Here is a 16,590-nt window from a genome sequence, read left to right on the forward strand (position 1 = left end):
TTTTTTTTTTGTGAGTGAGATGAATTAATGCATATTCATATTTATTTTAGAACTACAGTAACATCTGATTTCTCTCAACATTGGGACAGGAGAGCTGTCAATCAATAAATTGGGGAAAAAAAAGTAACTTGCGTTACTTATTTGAAAAAGTAACTCAGATATTCTCTTGTAAATTAAAAAGTAATTTGTTACTTTACTAGTTACTTGAAAAAGTAATCTGATTACGTAACGCGCGTTACTTGTAATGCGTTACCCCCAACACTGAGCATTAGCCTTTTCGGCTCTTCACATCTCCATCCAATTTCATTCATTAGTAAAGAGCAGCAAAATTTGATGACAGAAGTCATCAAGTCATACGGTGTCGGAATAACATGCAGGTGAGTAAATAATGAAATAAGTTTGTTTTTTTGACTAAACTATTCCTTTAAAAAGTCAAGCCGTGTCGCTAGGCGGCGCAGTGAATGTCAGCGACAGTCCAATGAGAAGACGACGGGTGGATTTCCTTTCAACGCGTCGCGCACAGCATGCATTCATTACTATACGAGTTTAATATACATGCATTTTAACAGATACGAAGTACAGTATTAATATAGTTTCAAAAAGCGACTATGTAAAGACGAAATCGTGCCAGTGCAACGAATACGTTTAACTTTCGATTCATAAAAACATGTTTTCAAATTGTATTCGTTGCTAAAATATTAAGGAGCTTTACTCACAAGTTTGGCAGAGAAAGTCTGCACAACTCCTCCTGGTTTGACATCGAAGTCGAGAGTTTTAGTCCTGTCAGCAGAGGCGCGTGCCGCGCACAACACCACCGACAGCAGTAGCAGCTTTACACACGAGTTTATGTGAGCCTTGCATGCCATGATGCTTTATGGGTGAGAGGTCTGTGTAGGTGTTGTGAATGAAAAGATGCCAGCCCTGACTGTTCCTGTGTGTTCTTCATAGGATGGGAAAGTTGTGTGGTCAGAGGTGTTAAGCTTCTAGTGGACTGGAGTAGAATAACAACTAATTTCTACACCTTTGCAGTGGCCCAAAAAATAATTTGTATGCTAAGAAAGGTTATGCACGTTCAAATTTATGAATAACATTTTAATGACATGGCTTTTTGAATATACAAAAATAGCATTGTTACTGTAGATTCAAATAGAAATTTCACTGTCAAAATGTAAATATTATATTTGAATGTTGCATGAACATGAGTTGAAGCATTAAAGGGATAGTTCACTCAAAAATTAAAATGCTGTCATTAATTATACTGCGTTCAAGTCCTCCTGGGACGTTCGTACTTACGAGTTGACAAGTTGTAATTACGACATCAAGTCGGTTTAGTCGGCACAAGATGGCGGTGTACCTTCTTTTAATAAACTACAAGAAAATACAACAGGGTCTGTTAACTCTGCTTATAGAAAATGAAGAGCAAAGAATTCGCATCAGGTGTGTTTTGTGTTTTTTATATATATTTTTTAGACCAGGATCCCAGTATAATTGATTTTCAGCATCAACAAACGCTAAAATACAGAGATTTTAAAAAGCTGTTAGCTAAATGCAACATGGCAAATCAAAAGATTTTTCACCTATAGGTGCAAAAATGATAGCATTTTTTTTACTTGGATTTCATTAACTAGCTGCGTAACAAGAACATGACCAATTTAAGTTTATAGGACAACTAAACTAGCAATTTAAACAAAAATTTACCGTCAACTACAGACGCTGCATCCATCGATTCTGTCATGTTTCTCATTGACACGCCCCCAACTCGGAAACTCGGGGCTTAAAGAAAATTTCGAGTTTCCCACTCGTAATAACGACTTTGTGGTGGCGTTCATGTGCGTTCAACTCGTAAATACGATCTATCCGACATGACTTGAACGCACCATTACCCACCCTCGTCTCGTTCCAAACCTGCAAGACCTTCGTTCATCTTCGGAACAGAAATTAGGATATTTTTGATGAAATCCAAGAGCTTTCAGACCCTGCATAGACAATGTTCAAGGCCCAGAAAGGTAGTAAGGACATCGTTAAAATAGTCCATGTGGAATGGCTCAAACGTAATGTCCTGAAGCTACCAGAATACTTTTTGTGCACAAAGAAAACAAAAATAATGACTGTATTCAACAATTTCTTCCCTTCCATGTCAATCTTCAACGCGCATTCATGAGAGTACCACGACGCATGTGTGACTCGTGACTGACACGGAAGAAAATAAATTGTTGAATAGAGTCATTATTTTTGTTTTCTTTGCGCACAAAAAGTATTGTAGCTTCATAAAATTCAGGTTGAACCACTGATGTCACATGGACTATTTTAACGATGTCCTTACTACCTTTCTGGGCCTTGTTTGATGAAATCCAAGAGCTTTCAGACCCTGCATAGACAATGTTCAAGGCCCAGAAAGGTAGTAAGGACATCGTTAAAATAGTCCATGTGGCATGGCTCAACCGTAATGTCCTGAAGCTACCAGAATACTTTTTGTGCACAAAGAAAACAAAAATAATGACTGTATTCAACAATTTCTTCCCTTCCATGTCAATCTTCAACGCGCATTCATGAGAGTACCACGACGCATGTGTGACTCGTGACTGACACGGAAGAAAATAAATTGTTGAATAGAGTCATTATTTTTGTTTTCTTTGCGCACAAAAAGTATTGTAGCTTCATAAAATTCAGGTTGAACCACTGATGTCACATGGACTAATTTAATGATGTCCTTACTACCTTTCTGTGCCTTGAACGTTTCAGTTGCCTTGCTGTCTATGGAGGGTCAGAAAGCTGTCGGATTTCATCAAAAATATCTTAATTTGTGTTCCGAAGATAAATTAAGGTCTTACAGATTTGGAATGACATGAGGGTGAGTAATTAATGATAGAATTTTCATTTTTGGGTGAACTATCCCTTTAAATATCTTATTATACTTTTGAAGCATTAGATGTTCTGATTTTTATTTTTAATTTTTTACTTAGTTAAAGATATGCACTTCAGTCCTTAAGGGAAAATATTGCAACAAAATACATGTCTTTAATTCTAGAAGAGTTAGAAAGAGGCCCAGGTCTTTGTTTCTTTAATTTCTATATGAACTGGAAACTTCTAACTGAAAACATCTGTTACTACATTAACAATTTTAGATGATTTGTAATGGATTATTTGTGCATCTGAATTAGTTAAAAAAGGAAAGGACCCCACCATTCATCAGAGATGTTTTTCACCTCTTCAGACATCATTCACCATCAGCATGTGTCATTTTTTCCTGAGACTAACACTTCTCAATGAGTGCCTTGTCTATGATTTACAGTAACCCCCTTGTGGGCTTTTTCATTTTAATTAACACATATTCATCAAATTTCCCAGCCACTCAGGTTGTGGCTCATTTCAAAACGTCCAATAGAAGTCTTCTCCACAGTCAAAAGTGACAGAGTTTCCTTCTGAATTCAGCTCTCATATGAATGTTTCCCTGTCCACGACGGCTCTGGACTTTCTCTTTCTCGTGTTATGTTAAACGTTCAAGCAGAAGAGACCGTTTCCGGAGACTTTGTTGCACTCTCAGCATGTTTGGAGGTCTTGAGCAAACTGAACTTTCGTGACTCTGATGTCTGGCTGTGTTGATTTTACCCCAGACCCATTTTCATTTGAGCCACAACCAGAATCACTTCAGAAAACTATGAATATATATGAACCAGTGGTTAAAGAACATGAGCTAGTAGTAGGGGTGTAACGATACACGTATTTGTAGTGAACCATTCTGTACGCATTACAAACCGAACGATTCGTAACTTGGAGTAGTCCTATTACATTTGGGGAAAAATAAGAGCTTAAAGTGTGTGAAATATAATGTACTCCAGGTTATGACGGTGAGGTAGTTCTTTAGAGTTTCCCCTCTTTTCCTCGCTTTTAAATAGCTTAAATGCTTGTGCGCATTTTACTTTCACTTTCGAACTAACGGCATTTCGGCGTCAATTGATTGAATTGACAACAACAAAACAGTACGATAAACTCACTTACATTAGATTGTTTAATTTATTAGCAAAACGAATACAAACACAACATGCTATAGGCCTAATATAAAATAACAAATAACTTACACAAAGTTTAAATATAAAACACTGAAAATCAGCAAACACCGTGGAACCAAATAAATAAAAAACAAATGTTAAAAAAGCGTCCAAAATCATCTTAGATAAACGGCAAAAGTCAAAAGGCCTTCCAAAGTCTAAAATATTTTTAAGATCGTATGATACTATATCGAACCGAACCGTGAATTTTGTGAACCGTTACACCCCTAACTAGTAGTAAAACCTATGAATGACCCATAAAAATCTGGGTGAGCTCTCAACTTTATTTCTAGTCTTCTTTGAACAAAACATAGCTGTTATGAATGTTATTTATTATGTTTTTCTAAAACTGTAACACCAAAGTTTACACCAAATTACAGAAATAAAAAGCAAATATAAATATACGATGTAATTGACAAAAGGTTAATAAATTAAAAGAAATTCATAGTATAGCATTATTGGCATTTATTAAACATTTACTGAATATGTCAATAACTTTGTTAGAAGAGTGTCTGCAGAGAACATAAATTTAAATAAGTAAAAATAAGTCAAGTTAATGCTCAATCTATCCATAACAATGTGATTTTTTTTTTTTTTTTTTTTTTTTTTTTTTTGAGGATTTCAATTCAGAGCTCCACTGGAGGTTTGTATGAAGTAAACCGGATCAATATCTGTGAAATAAATAAACACCATTAAAGTGTGATAAAGAGACTTCTGATTCGATGGCTTTTTAAAACTTACCCTGTGATTCTGCAGTTATATGCTTGGACATACGACCCAGTGTATCTGATGTCACATCTAACAACATTATTGGAGAAATCAGACTCCTGCACCTGGAAACCTGGGTTCACGGTTACCTGTCAATGGTTCACAGTTTCAAAAGGTGTTTCTAACTTTTGGTGTAACGAAAAAATGGAATGACTAACTGATAACTCACCTTTAGAATATAATCTCCAGGAGAAACATCCGTAATATCAATCCACTGACAGTCGATGTTGGCATGGTAGGTGTCATAGCAGCCTGGGCCCAATCCCTGCTCCAAAAAAGACCGTAGTTCTAAACCGGCTAATAAAACTACTTAATTGTGGAAAATTTGACGTTTCACATGAGTCACTTTATTCTCTTGACCTGTGTGTGAGCTGTGCAGGCGTATCTTCTCCTCACACCCGGATCGCAGCTGGTGTCCTCCAGACAGAAACTGGCTTTATGTCCCTCAGCCACCTTTCTGCCCGTGGGGGCATCCAGGAGGTCGTAATTGCTGAAGGCATCCATGCTGTGATAATGTCTTTAGGACAAAAACAAAGTAATATTATAAAACAATCACTTTGTTATCAGTAAATTAATAGAGGAGTGTTTTTAAACTATACTATAAGTTTCTGTTGTTAGCAATGCAAATGTTCGATTCCCAGGGTGCCTACACAAAAATGTATATTTTGAATGAATTTTAAGGTGCAAATCATTTAACAAATATGCAAATATGTAAATAACAAAACCCGTTCACACCAAGGATGATAAATATAATGATAAAGTTTTAAAAAGCATCCTAATTCTGTTAGAATACCCTATTCTAAGTTCTAAGTTCACACCACAACTATAACGACGCAGCTGATGAATGATTAAAACATTGACAGCCAATCAGAATACACTCGACTTGTCAGTTTTACATACATCTTCTAAACGTCTATTTGACATCTGATAGGAAACGTCCTGTAGACGTATTGCAGATGAGCAAACACTCTAAAACAAACGTCTTGCAGATGTAAATGGAAATAGACGTCTCTGTGATCTACGTGTGCTATCAGGGAATATATTTAGCGTTATAGCTGCCTTTATCGTTATTGGTGTGAACGGGTCTTAAAGGGGTCCTATTATGCTTTTTCACTTTTTCAACTTTAGTTAGTCTGTAATGTTGCTGTTTGAGCATAAAAAAGATCTGCAAAGTTACAAAGCTCAAAGTCTACTCCAAAAGGAGATATTTTATTTAACAGAAATGTTTTATTTAACTTTTCAAAAACTACAACGAACGACTCGTATGGACTGCAACGCATATTTTCCGGGATTTGTGATATCACAAATATCGACGAATGGGACGAGACCTGATTGAGCTGCACTAGAGAAGGCAACGAGTGTTATCACTAAGTCGGAGACACGCTAGCTTTCCCAAGGCAGAAAAACAAAATCAAGACTTTGTAAAAGAGCGTAATAGGACCCCTTTAACACTAAAGAATAAAACAATATCTTCACCCTTTCTTCTACCTTTCTGTAGAATCAAGGAGATGCTGAATGTTGTAGAACATAAAGTTGTCAGAAACCTACTGATGGCAGCTGTGCCATTCCCACTGATGATGTGGTTTCACAGGGAGAAAGTCTGCTGTGCCTTGATTTTTGACCCTCTGAGGAAATCTGAGAAGCACTCTGTAATCAAGGTCCCTCACTCTCGAGTTGTATGCTGAACTTTAGGAAAAAGGCAAATATTCTGTATAAAATGGTTTAAAGGTTTGAATTCTTTACTGATTTCGTAGTTTGGTTCCCAAACAGAGTCAGTACCTGGAGAGGCAGTTCTCTTCTGCAGCACATCTTAATGTGTACATCTGAACTCTCTGGATATAAGATGCTGCTTGGATATAGTATGGATCGGGAATGAGATCAGGCAGACCTGGAAAATATTCTTAGAACTTAGTAATTAAGTTCTTAATTAATGCAACGATTAAGTGTGCGTGAGATTAACCTGTTTGCGCCACTTAATAAACCCAGATAGCACAGGTACGTCTGCAAGAGGTCTGCTAAAGATCGCTTCATCTGGAAAGCATCTGCTGTGTACAAACATCTGATAGACGTCTTTAAGATTTCAGTTTTACATGCATTCTAAATCATAAACATCTTAAAGACATCTTCTAAACGTCTATTTGACATCTTATAGGAAACGTCCTATAGACATATTGCAGATGAGCAAACACTCTAAAAAATATGTCTTGCAGATGTAAATGCAGATAGATGTCTCCATGATGTACGTGTGCTATCAGGGAAACTTACTTTAAGTCATTGTAATTTGCACTTTGACTAAAAAGCTTAAAATGTTGTCTTACCGTTATGAAAATAGCTTGTACCATGACCCGTTTCTCTCTGAGGAGATCTATCGACACTTCCATACGGGAGCAGATTATAGTAAAACGAGTTTACTTGAGGATTCGTTGGTTCATCACCAGTCATACTGTCACCTCCTCTTCTTTCCTCACCCTGCAGGGGAAGATTTACTGTATTTCTGTTGTTAACAGTTGCTGAAGTTGCAGCCAAACTGGTTCTTGTTGAAAGTTTCGATTTATTAGCAGTTTTACTCCAGGTCAAAGTGGAAAGTTGAGGTCGAGGAAGCGGATTCTCCTCAGAATTGATAGTGGGTGGTTTTCCAGTAGCTGCAATGGGTGATGTTTGTTTTGGCACTGGTGTGCTGGTAACTAAATTATGGTGTCCCGATGCTCTTGAGCTCCCTGAAGCTTCCAGTGTAGTTGTGCCAGTTGGTGCTGTCCCATATTGGATGGGCTGGGGACGCAGAGCTTCATCAGAAGAAAGTGCAGTTGCATGCAAAGGCATCTGGTTATTATTCCTCATGTGAGATGCGTAACCGGACATCATGTAGGGTCTTGCATCCATACCAAGACTGTGCTCTGGCACAGAGTTTGAATGCACCGCATGCCCAACTGTGTGTATCTTAGTATTGGTAAAATGTCCCATGAAAATCCTGCTTGAGAATGTTGGCATAAGCCTTGTCAATAAAAACCTTGCGTTCCTTTTTGCAGAAAAAAGTGTGTGATACTGAGAACCGGTGCTCAGTAAACTGTAAACCTGTCCATTAGTTTCCCACTTTACCTTGTGTCTCCAGGGTCCGTGGTGCTGTGTGGTGCTCAAACACACCAGGATGCACAGGTGTATGGAGAAGAAGAGAATAAATGAATATTTTGTCATTTTAAAATTATTAATTTGTGAGCAGGATGCAAGTGCAGTACTTTGTGCTACCAAAAGCTGTTAAATAAGCCCAGGTACAGATGAAGGCGGTACGTTGTGAGGCGTTTCTTTCTTTTTCCATTTTTTCTTCCTGGAAGTTTCACATATACACCAACAGGCACACCACACATATACAAAAAATTAAATGTGGTGCCACCTTAATAGCAAGGGCATAGTTAGTTGACAAAAAAAGTAGTCTATTTGTTTTCTAGTCTTTCTTTATTGCAGATCATTGCATATGATTGGTTATCTTATTTAATTGCATAAGGGTTTATTACTGGCATGTGAACAATATAGTTATTTCTTTACCAATAAAACTTATTAAATAATGTGAACTTCTCAGTCATGCCATTGTCACAAGAAAATCTGCCCTACGAAATGTTTAAACCATTCCAATCTCCCAATGACGACAATTGCTCCCAATGCTCTTCACTTTCCCCTTCCACTTATTTCATTGCACAAATATTCAAAGTGAATGTGTAGGCATTTGTCATATGAGAAAGGGACACTATTTAAAAGCACACAGGCACATTCAACAGTTTAAAACATGAGCTCAAGGTTTATTCAGGAAAATGTCTAGACAATGTTTGTTTTCATGCAGGTTGAACGTCAGCATAGGCCTTATTGCACACAGCAATATATAGTAGAGCCGAGCTGGAACTTGTGTTGGAGTGGAAAGGATGATCATTTGATCATGGAGATTACTATATGCATTTAAAGGTTGTTTTTGTAAAAATAATCCATGGGTCAAATGCAAGCTAATTTGGGAGAAAAGGAATGTTATTTGGCAGATTATTTTTCTTTTTAAGACCGTTTTAGGACACTTTTAGAAGGGGAAACCATGAACGTTAGTCAATGGTCTTGTTGAAATTCAGCTCTTATTTTGCTGAAGTACACATATTCACAATATTTGACTGTTTTAACTAACTCTAAATTCCCCTTGTTTAGACTCAATTAAAACAAATGCTCACAGTGGACAAAGTATACAAAGAACTAATTTTAAAATAATAAAAATTAAAATGTATTATGATAAAAACTAGCTAGTAAAATGCAAAGTCTGATGCAAAGACTGACAAATGTAAAGAAGTCAAAGCACAATGTTTATTGGTACACGGGTACAAACAAATTTCAAACTTTTTTTGTGGTAAACAGACCATTTCCAGAATGAAGAAGTCACCAAGGAGTGCTTTGAAAGACAACGGCAAAAAAACCCATTTAAAAAACAAATTCAAATATGGACACGGTCCAAAAAATGGTAATGCAAAAAAGGTTCCTCCACAAGTATTTAAGTTATATTCCACTACATGTTTAAAAAAAAAAAAGCCACATCAAGTAAGATTGATATTTACAATATTGTACAGATGATCAGCGGCAAACTCCTATTGCTGAAAGACAAAACAAAACAAGTTCCTTTATTATGACGCATAAACAAATACAATTAATGATTTCAGCAAACATCTGGATTGGCTTTCTTACCTATAAACGATTCAGGAGTGTGTTGTGGATGTCTTCGTGAACCTGACTGTAGATTTGGTCTTTCGTTTTCAAGCCGTCCAAGTATTCTGTTAAAGTAGACGTGACACAAAATTAGTGTTTATCTAAAATACTGTGGTTTTAGCACAAAATCAAAAGTCTGAAGGACGTATACCGTACCGATCGGCAAACCACAGTTCTCCATGTCACCTCTGTGTTTCAGGTACATGGGCCACACGTGACCGTCAAAGAGCCCGGGAGGGTCGGGGACGGTGTATTGCCTTGTTCTGAAATAAATAATACAAATTTATTTCAGCTGCTCATATTTAGCACAAATCATGAGTGTATGATTGCAATTTCAATACACCTTCTCCTTGACTTGCACTCCTCGTATGGGATGGTTATGTAATATGATTTGTCAAAGAATTCCAGCAACGGCCTGTTTGGAGAAGAAAAAAGATAAAAAGGTCATAACCTTAAAAAGAACACCGTCTCTGAAACTACGAGTGAAGTCTGATTACAGCACTTCTACATAGCCGGCTCAGAAATCAGCACATGCAGTTCCATGTGCCCACCAATAGCTCAGCGCATCTCCTTATCTACACCAATGCAGAGCGTCACATGAACAGCATGTATGCCCCGATGGTCCCTTCCTATATGTTCAGTACATGCTACCAAACTTTCCCAGAAACTAATCTTTGCCATTCATGCAGTTCAGCCCACCAAAAGTTAAATATGTCGCTCACTTGTAGTTGTACAGCAGAAACCCTTCTACGATGAGTATGTGCACTTGGCTCTCAGGGTCGTCCATTTCCGTGGCTGGGGTCACCTGGATGCCGTGAGAACGGGCAAATTTGATTGGGTTTTCCATCCAGCCCTTGACGGTGTTCACCATGGCCTCCATATCCAAAGCTGTGATCACTACAAAAGCAGAACACAGGCTTTTAGCACAAGATTGAAACTCGAAAATGGAAGTTGATTTTTTTTATTCACTTGTAGCAAAGCCACACAGAGAATGTAAATGGGTTGGGAGGGATCGTAAAGTCTTTGTTATGGGAGGGCGATGCGTAGAATGAGGAGTTATTACTCTCCTACTGTTTATATTCTTACCATCCCACTGTTTAAAGCCATCCTCTCCGACTGCTATCTGATCCGGCGGCTGAAATAACAGTGACCAGTAAAACACTGCAGCAAATGCCGTCATGTATATTTGAGCTAGACTGCTGATCTAGAATCAGGTCTCGGCCATCATAACCGGATGAATTCAACTCGACAGACGGGAGGAAGCTGATTTTGGATCAGCACTTTTGAGTTCTTAAATATGTTATATACACAGACCCTCATATCACAGCCTTATACAAGGAGCCAGATGAAAGTTTTATCAAATAAAATAGAGGAAAAGCAAACATATAGTCATTACTTTAAAGTTACTTCTTATTTAATCCATGCATGCAATACTACAACAGGCAAAAATAGGAAGCTACAATTAAAATAGCACAACAAAAAATATATTCATAAAAATCCCAACCGATTATTGAATTACTAACCTAAACATGAAAAGACTAGGGGAAAAGTTACAGCTAAAGTTTTTTTAATCAAAAGGAATGGTTAATTTTTTTTAGAGGCAACACCAAAATAAAAAAAAAATATATATAACATTTAGTTGAACTCACCTTGAAAAAGTCATCCTGGTGAACCACACAGCAGTTTGGTAAGGCTTTTATTAATCTGTCCGTCAGGGTGGTTTTACCACCATTAGTCACACTAAAAAATAAAAAAAGGAAGGTTAAAATGATAAACCCGAGCTGAAATTAGTCAAAAAGCCGAACGACTAAACTTATTTTAAGTTTGTTTAATCGTGTATATGAAAAATGTATTCAAGTAAAAATGGCGGTATGGTCCTCAGTTCCTTCCTTCAACTGGCTTATGACAACAAACTGACCCAGGCTTACATTGCTGCTAGTTATCCAAGTGTTCAATATAATCTCCTTCATTGTTAAATACACTCTAAAAAAATATATTAAACACAGCAACTTTGACGTCTGTACAGTCGCTTTCTTTAATATTTCGTCCTTAGTATTAAAGCCATTGGTGGTGAGGCACAAACTCATTACAATCACAAATAACATTAAATATGGCAACTCAACAAAAATTAATTTAAAAGCTGTTATTTTACTTCATACACAATGAAAAAAATAAAATTAATAGATGACTGGATATATTAAGGCGCGAATGTCCGTTAAAAACAAAGAAATTTCGGCGCGCTCACAATTTTAAATCTCCCGCTCAAAAACTCGCACGCTTCAAAGCTCTGAATTCTCTAAAAACACTCATCCCCGTCATGAATGAGAATAAAACACGGTAAGTAATAAATTACTACTTGTATAATATATTATCTTCATTTAAAAGTATTAAAAGCCATAAGGCTCGACTGTAACTATTACAACTAAGTTAGTTGTTCATAATATTACTGTAAAAAGATACTTACCCCCCTATTCCAATGATGTACTTCATTGTATCCGACCTGATTGGGTTTTACAATGTAGACGCCGCAAAACGGCTAAAATAAAAACGTACGATTAAAACTTCCGCTTCAAGCTAAATTTGCAGTTTTATCACCGCAGACACTAGTGCGATCATGAAATGTGAGAACAACAGAGTTGCACGTGGGGATATAACCAAAGTTGAACGTCACAGAAAAGGCGTGGCTTACGTGCTAGTCAGCCAATCGCTGTTCACGCAGGAAAGAACATGCTGTAACTGAATTCTCACGAATTCCACGATTCAGATAAACTGGTACAAATTAGCGCAATTAGAACAAATAAGAAAAAAAAAGCTGTTACATACTGGTGTAATGAGTTGATTCTCTTATATAACTATGAGCCATTCTTTGAAAACATTAAAATTAGCAACACTAAAAGAAACAAACTAAAAGAACATTTCCTGTAATACCAGCTGACAAGGACAGAGACGATTAGACGAGTGTTTTATGGATATCCTCAATGGACACTCAAATATTTAGGTAAGGGGTCAGAATAATCCTGCGGGATCCTTGCAGGGCTCATGGGGCAAAATCACGTGTTGGGGAAAGTTACTTTTAAAAGTAATGCATTACAATATTGCGTTACTCCATTAAAAAGTAACTAATTACGTTACTTAGTTACTTTTTATGGAAAGTAATGCGTTACGTTACTGTTGCGTTACTTTTTACATCTGGACAGGGCTTGCTTGTTTGTTTTTAAAATAAAAAAGTTATATTTTTGGCAAATATAAAAGCCTTTTCACACCAAAAGTGAAGTGAATAACCCTCAGGCTGAATTATTGCAGGTTTGCGTCATATTCTTGCATTATTTGTATTCATTTTGAGGAATACTGAATATGTTTTTTTTTTTGTGAGTGAGATGAATTAATGCATATTCATATTTATTTTAGAACTACAGTAACATCTTCTGATTTCTCTCAACATTGGGACAGGAGAGCTTTCAATCAATAAATTGGAGAAAAAAAAGTAACTCAGATATTCTCTTGTAAATTAAAAAGTAATGCGTTACTTTACTAGTTACTTGAAAAAGTAATCTGATTACGTAACTCGCGTTACTTGTAATGCGTTACCCCCAACACTGATTGTGGTGGGTTGGTACGGTTAATACATCACAGACGTACGCTTGTACCATGTGGGAAGGATATCTTGTACACTTTTACAGTGTAAAATATTTAATTCGTAATGTCTTTCAAGCATGTTAACTGCCTTTCAAGTGGTAATCAATATGAAATATTCATATACATTTGAATTTTGTTGACTAAAACTACAATATACAGGTGTACATGCTTATGGTCAAAGCAAAGCAGTGTCGAATTTATGGCTGTAGAATTGTTTCCCATTTCCAAGTGTCCATGACACCGAGGGTCATTCTTTATTTAGGTCAAAGAAAGTGTGACTCCGAGGTCACTGCTGGTATAATGGTCTCATACATACAGGAATAGTCTGTCACATCATGGAAATACGAAAATAACTCTTTCTTGTGACTGGATGGAAGACGTCTACACAACTCTTCCTTGAAATCTGGTGCTTGATTTGTTTGATAGGATATGTTGAGAGGTAAAGTTCCACCTTTTTTTTCTGAATTTAAGAAATAAATGTTTTTCTTACATAAATTAGCTTTCAGAACATAATATTATTAGTAAGTCAGATATAAACAGTGCTGGGTAGATTCCAATGTATATGACAAAAATTGTATTTAGTAACATAATCCATTACATACACATTTTAGATAATCAGATTACTTTTAGATTACTATTTTTGAACTTGTTTATCACATTTAAATAGGATAATATTGTACCATATAAAAATACAAAGAAAAAAATATATATTCCATTCATTGTAATAAACAAAATGAAATGCATTAAACATTACATTATGTCAAGGTTTCCCAAACGAGTTCATGAAGGAACTAAAGGGGGTTTATGAGCTTAATGAAAAAAGCTAATAATTAAATCATAAAAATGTAAAATTAAAATAAATATTTTAAAAATAACAACAATCAAAATAAAAACACTTACTAAAATATGATTAGGTAATCCAGATTACATGTAATCAGTTACTATTCAGCACTGGATATAAAGATCAAGAAAAGACAAAAGCAAATCAATATTGTAGTCATACATATAGCAGAATGTTTAATTTTGAACCAAACATAAGGCAACATAAAAGTACGGCTAATGTCTAAATGTTTTCAGAGATGACTGGCACTTATTATTTACAAAAGCTGGTCATTAAACAGATGAAAGGAGATAAAACAAATGATTCCAGGCAAACATAATCAGCGAAATGGAAAACAGTTACATTCGATTTGGGCGCATACACACAGAGAAGCACAGAGATGCTTGGAAATCAACATGCACCAGCAATCGAATCCTGAGCGGACACACCCGTCAATTAGAGGCAGGTTATACGACATTCTCAAGGGTCAGAAAGCAGGGAACAGCCTATTTAAAAAAGCGATAACTGCAAAGAGGCTACTGTGCATGATGGTCATCCTGCTACCGAAAACAGCGACATTTCTCTGTGCGTAGTGCCGTCTGTTGGTGGATTTGGAGATGCTTTTTTTAAAATTGTGCCTTTGCAGACGAAAGCGAGAGCAGCTGGCCTTCTCACCCTCCAACTTTTGATTAAAGTTTCCACTTTGTTGCTGATCTGAGACCAGTTTCGAGTCATCTGATATGCGTATTAATATATAATTTGGGAATATGAAAAATGGTCCAAGATCAGCAACAAAAAAAAAAATTCAAGCTCGTCCGCTCAGAGTCCAGGTTCTTCAATCGCTGTTGTCCTGGAGGCAGAGATTTGTTCAGTTATTTTATGCAGCAAAACTCAAACATGCATAATAATGCGTTTGGTTTGTTTGCTCAAGTCTCTGGATTGACGGGCTTCCGTTGCTGGTCTTGATGCTGCTGCTCTTTCTGTTCCTGCTCCATTCTACAAAGAGAACAGCATTCTGGGTAAATTGGGAGTTGCTGGTCTCTTCCAGTTTGTCAAAGCATTATCTAATAGGCGTCAAATAAGCCAATTTTGAGGAGTTTGGTGATTACCTCTCTTTTCTAGCGTTCATTCTTCCCTCTTCAAATCTGCAAAAAAGACAATTTGATCTTGTAAACTGGTAAAAAAAAAAAAGGGTAACATATTTTTGTATGTTTGAAATCTTCTTACTGTAAGACACACTCTGGGATCTGGATATGATCCATAGGAACAATCTTTTCCAGCTCTTCCAGACTGTGCACATAACGGATCTTATTCATGAACTTCACGCTGTAGAGGATAAAATATCATTGATGAGCCTTGCATAATGAACTGTAAATAATTATCCATGCACTTTTTGTTAATTTATGAGAATTTATTTCTATGTGGTAGGCTATAATGTTTTATATTTGTATTTTATATATTAAAAAACAACTAAAGTTATATGTTATATATATAATGCAATATATTCATCAGATTAATTGACCAATATTTTAGCTTTTTCAGTGACTTTTCAATAAGTACATGATTTTATTTAATCAATTTCAAATCTCATTTCCGTTCTCTTGTTGAATAATATGTTTACCTGATGAAGGGTTTGGAAATTGCGATGACAGTCCGGATAAACCAGGACGGATGAGCGATAATCAGAGATTTCAGGTTTTTCCTCAGTCTGAGGATGAAGATTGAAGATGTTTATCTCAATTTCTTAAAAAATCCATTTGCATAAAAGTGATGACTATGTCCATACCTTCTGTCGATCATCTGATAGCACTTCTTGAGCCAGCTAATGCCAGGCATCTTACTCCGCGGCGTTCCTCCGTTCATGAAGATGATCAGGTAATCCTCAGCCACCAGCATCTCCAGACTGCTCACCACATACCTGAGGAACAGACAGTGTGAATATGTGAAGAGAAGCCAAATAAGAAAATCAGATTGTACAGTCTGGCTTAGCTGTGCTTGCTAAGTCAAGTATTTTCATTTCCTCACAGAAAGAGGTTTTCCATCAGGTAATGGTAATCTGGGCAGCTGCTGTCAGGAAGGTAACAAGCCGTGAACACAATGATGGCATTCAAGCCTTCGCCATAGTACCCTAAAGAACAGAGAAGAAGCGACTTCAGGACACAGCAGAGATTATATAAACTGCATAAACATTGATTCTGAAGCGTGACATACCTCCATGCGATATGACGTGCAGATAGGGCTGTATGACCTGCATGTCGATCCGATGTTCCTGTTCACCAATGATCACGGTCCTCCACAAACGCCCGTTGACACCCTTCCCGTCCACACCTTCTCCATCAGCGTTGCTGTCAGCAGGAGGCGCTTTGGCTGAGGCGATGGGTGTATCATCTGAAAGCCATGGATCAATAAATGGAACAGCTATCTTCCTACCTACCGATCTAACTATCTACCTACTGTATCTACCGATTTTTCTATCGACCTACCTACATTTTCTTCTATCTTTTCTGTCTGTCTGTCTGTCTATCTATCTACCTGTCTGTCTGTCTGTCTGTCTGTCTGTCTGTCTATCTATCTATCTATCTATCTATC

At 36.8% G+C, this 16,590-nt stretch overlaps 4 protein-coding genes across 7 annotated transcripts in view; all 4 read right to left on the reverse strand.

Moving 5' to 3' along the window:
• Nucleotides 1–969, reverse strand: part of LOC107698601 (myeloid-derived growth factor-like) — a 7,140-nt gene extending 6,171 nt beyond the window's left edge. The window contains exon 1 of the mRNA XM_016499652.1: nt 717–969. Within this exon, the coding sequence (XP_016355138.1) occupies nt 717–866 (150 nt within the window). The 5' untranslated portion in view covers nt 867–969. The remainder of the gene's footprint in view (nt 1–716) is intronic.
• A 3,817-nt stretch (nt 970–4,786) lies between these two features.
• Nucleotides 4,787–8,020, reverse strand: LOC107698563 (protein-lysine 6-oxidase-like). Its single transcript, XM_016499600.1, has 6 exons — nt 7,136–8,020; nt 6,597–6,705; nt 6,366–6,503; nt 5,178–5,334; nt 4,987–5,082; nt 4,787–4,906 (listed from the first exon to the last, which is right to left on the reverse strand). The coding sequence occupies exons 1-6, from the start codon at nt 8,007–8,009 to the stop codon at nt 4,787–4,789; spliced, it is 1,494 nt and encodes a 497-aa protein (XP_016355086.1). The 5' UTR covers nt 8,010–8,020.
• A 1,121-nt stretch (nt 8,021–9,141) lies between these two features.
• LOC107698603 (nicotinamide riboside kinase 2-like) lies at nt 9,142–12,236 on the reverse strand. Its single transcript, XM_016499657.1, has 8 exons — nt 12,010–12,236; nt 11,195–11,285; nt 10,632–10,680; nt 10,268–10,442; nt 9,889–9,960; nt 9,702–9,808; nt 9,525–9,610; nt 9,142–9,433 (listed from the first exon to the last, which is right to left on the reverse strand). The coding sequence occupies exons 1-7, from the start codon at nt 12,033–12,035 to the stop codon at nt 9,525–9,527; spliced, it is 606 nt and encodes a 201-aa protein (XP_016355143.1). The 5' UTR covers nt 12,036–12,236; the 3' UTR covers nt 9,142–9,433.
• Nucleotides 12,237–14,530: 2,294 nt separating this feature from the next.
• LOC107698602 (caytaxin-like) overlaps nt 14,531–16,590 on the reverse strand; it is a 6,048-nt gene continuing 3,988 nt past the window's right edge. For 3 of the 4 annotated variants that reach the window (XM_016499654.1, XM_016499655.1, XM_016499656.1), the window contains 8 exons: nt 16,213–16,389; nt 16,027–16,129; nt 15,788–15,919; nt 15,623–15,709; nt 15,229–15,327; nt 15,111–15,146; nt 14,932–14,997; nt 14,531–14,851 (listed from right to left, as the gene is read on the reverse strand). In XM_016499654.1, the coding sequence (XP_016355140.1) occupies nt 14,821–14,851; nt 14,932–14,997; nt 15,111–15,146; nt 15,229–15,327; nt 15,623–15,709; nt 15,788–15,919; nt 16,027–16,129; nt 16,213–16,389 (731 nt within the window). In that variant the 3' untranslated portion in view covers nt 14,531–14,820. Of the gene's footprint in view, nt 14,854–14,931; nt 14,998–15,110; nt 15,147–15,228; nt 15,328–15,622; nt 15,710–15,787; nt 15,920–16,026; nt 16,130–16,212; nt 16,390–16,590 lie in introns of all 4 variants that reach the window. The other variant, XM_016499653.1, reaches the window with a different exon arrangement.

Source organism: Sinocyclocheilus anshuiensis, unplaced genomic scaffold (genome assembly GCF_001515605.1).
Source record: "Sinocyclocheilus anshuiensis isolate Anshui unplaced genomic scaffold, SAMN03320099.WGS_v1.1 scaffold118, whole genome shotgun sequence".
Taxonomy (NCBI): domain Eukaryota; kingdom Metazoa; phylum Chordata; class Actinopteri; order Cypriniformes; family Cyprinidae; genus Sinocyclocheilus; species Sinocyclocheilus anshuiensis.

Bases quoted from the DNA above. Each gene is read 5' to 3' on its own strand.
- LOC107698563 (XM_016499600.1), bottom strand. From the start codon at position 8,009: ATGACAAAATATTCATTTATTCTCTTCTTCTCCATACACCTGTGCATC. The intron at 5,335-6,365 runs GTAGGTTTCTGA...TTTGTCCTAAAG, and splicing joins GAATGGCACAGCTGCCATCA to ACATTATCACAGCATGGATG. The intron at 4,907-4,986 runs GTGAGTTATCAG...AACCATTGACAG, and splicing joins CTGGAGATTATATTCTAAAG to GTAACCGTGAACCCAGGTTT.
- LOC107698603 (XM_016499657.1), bottom strand. From the start codon at position 12,035: ATGAAGTACATCATTGGAATAGGGGG. The intron at 9,961-10,267 runs GTGAGCGACATA...TTCTCCAAACAG, and splicing joins TTTCTGCTGTACAACTACAA to GCCGTTGCTGGAATTCTTTG. The intron at 9,611-9,701 runs GTACGGTATACG...CTACTTTAACAG, and splicing joins GAACTGTGGTTTGCCGATCG to AATACTTGGACGGCTTGAAA.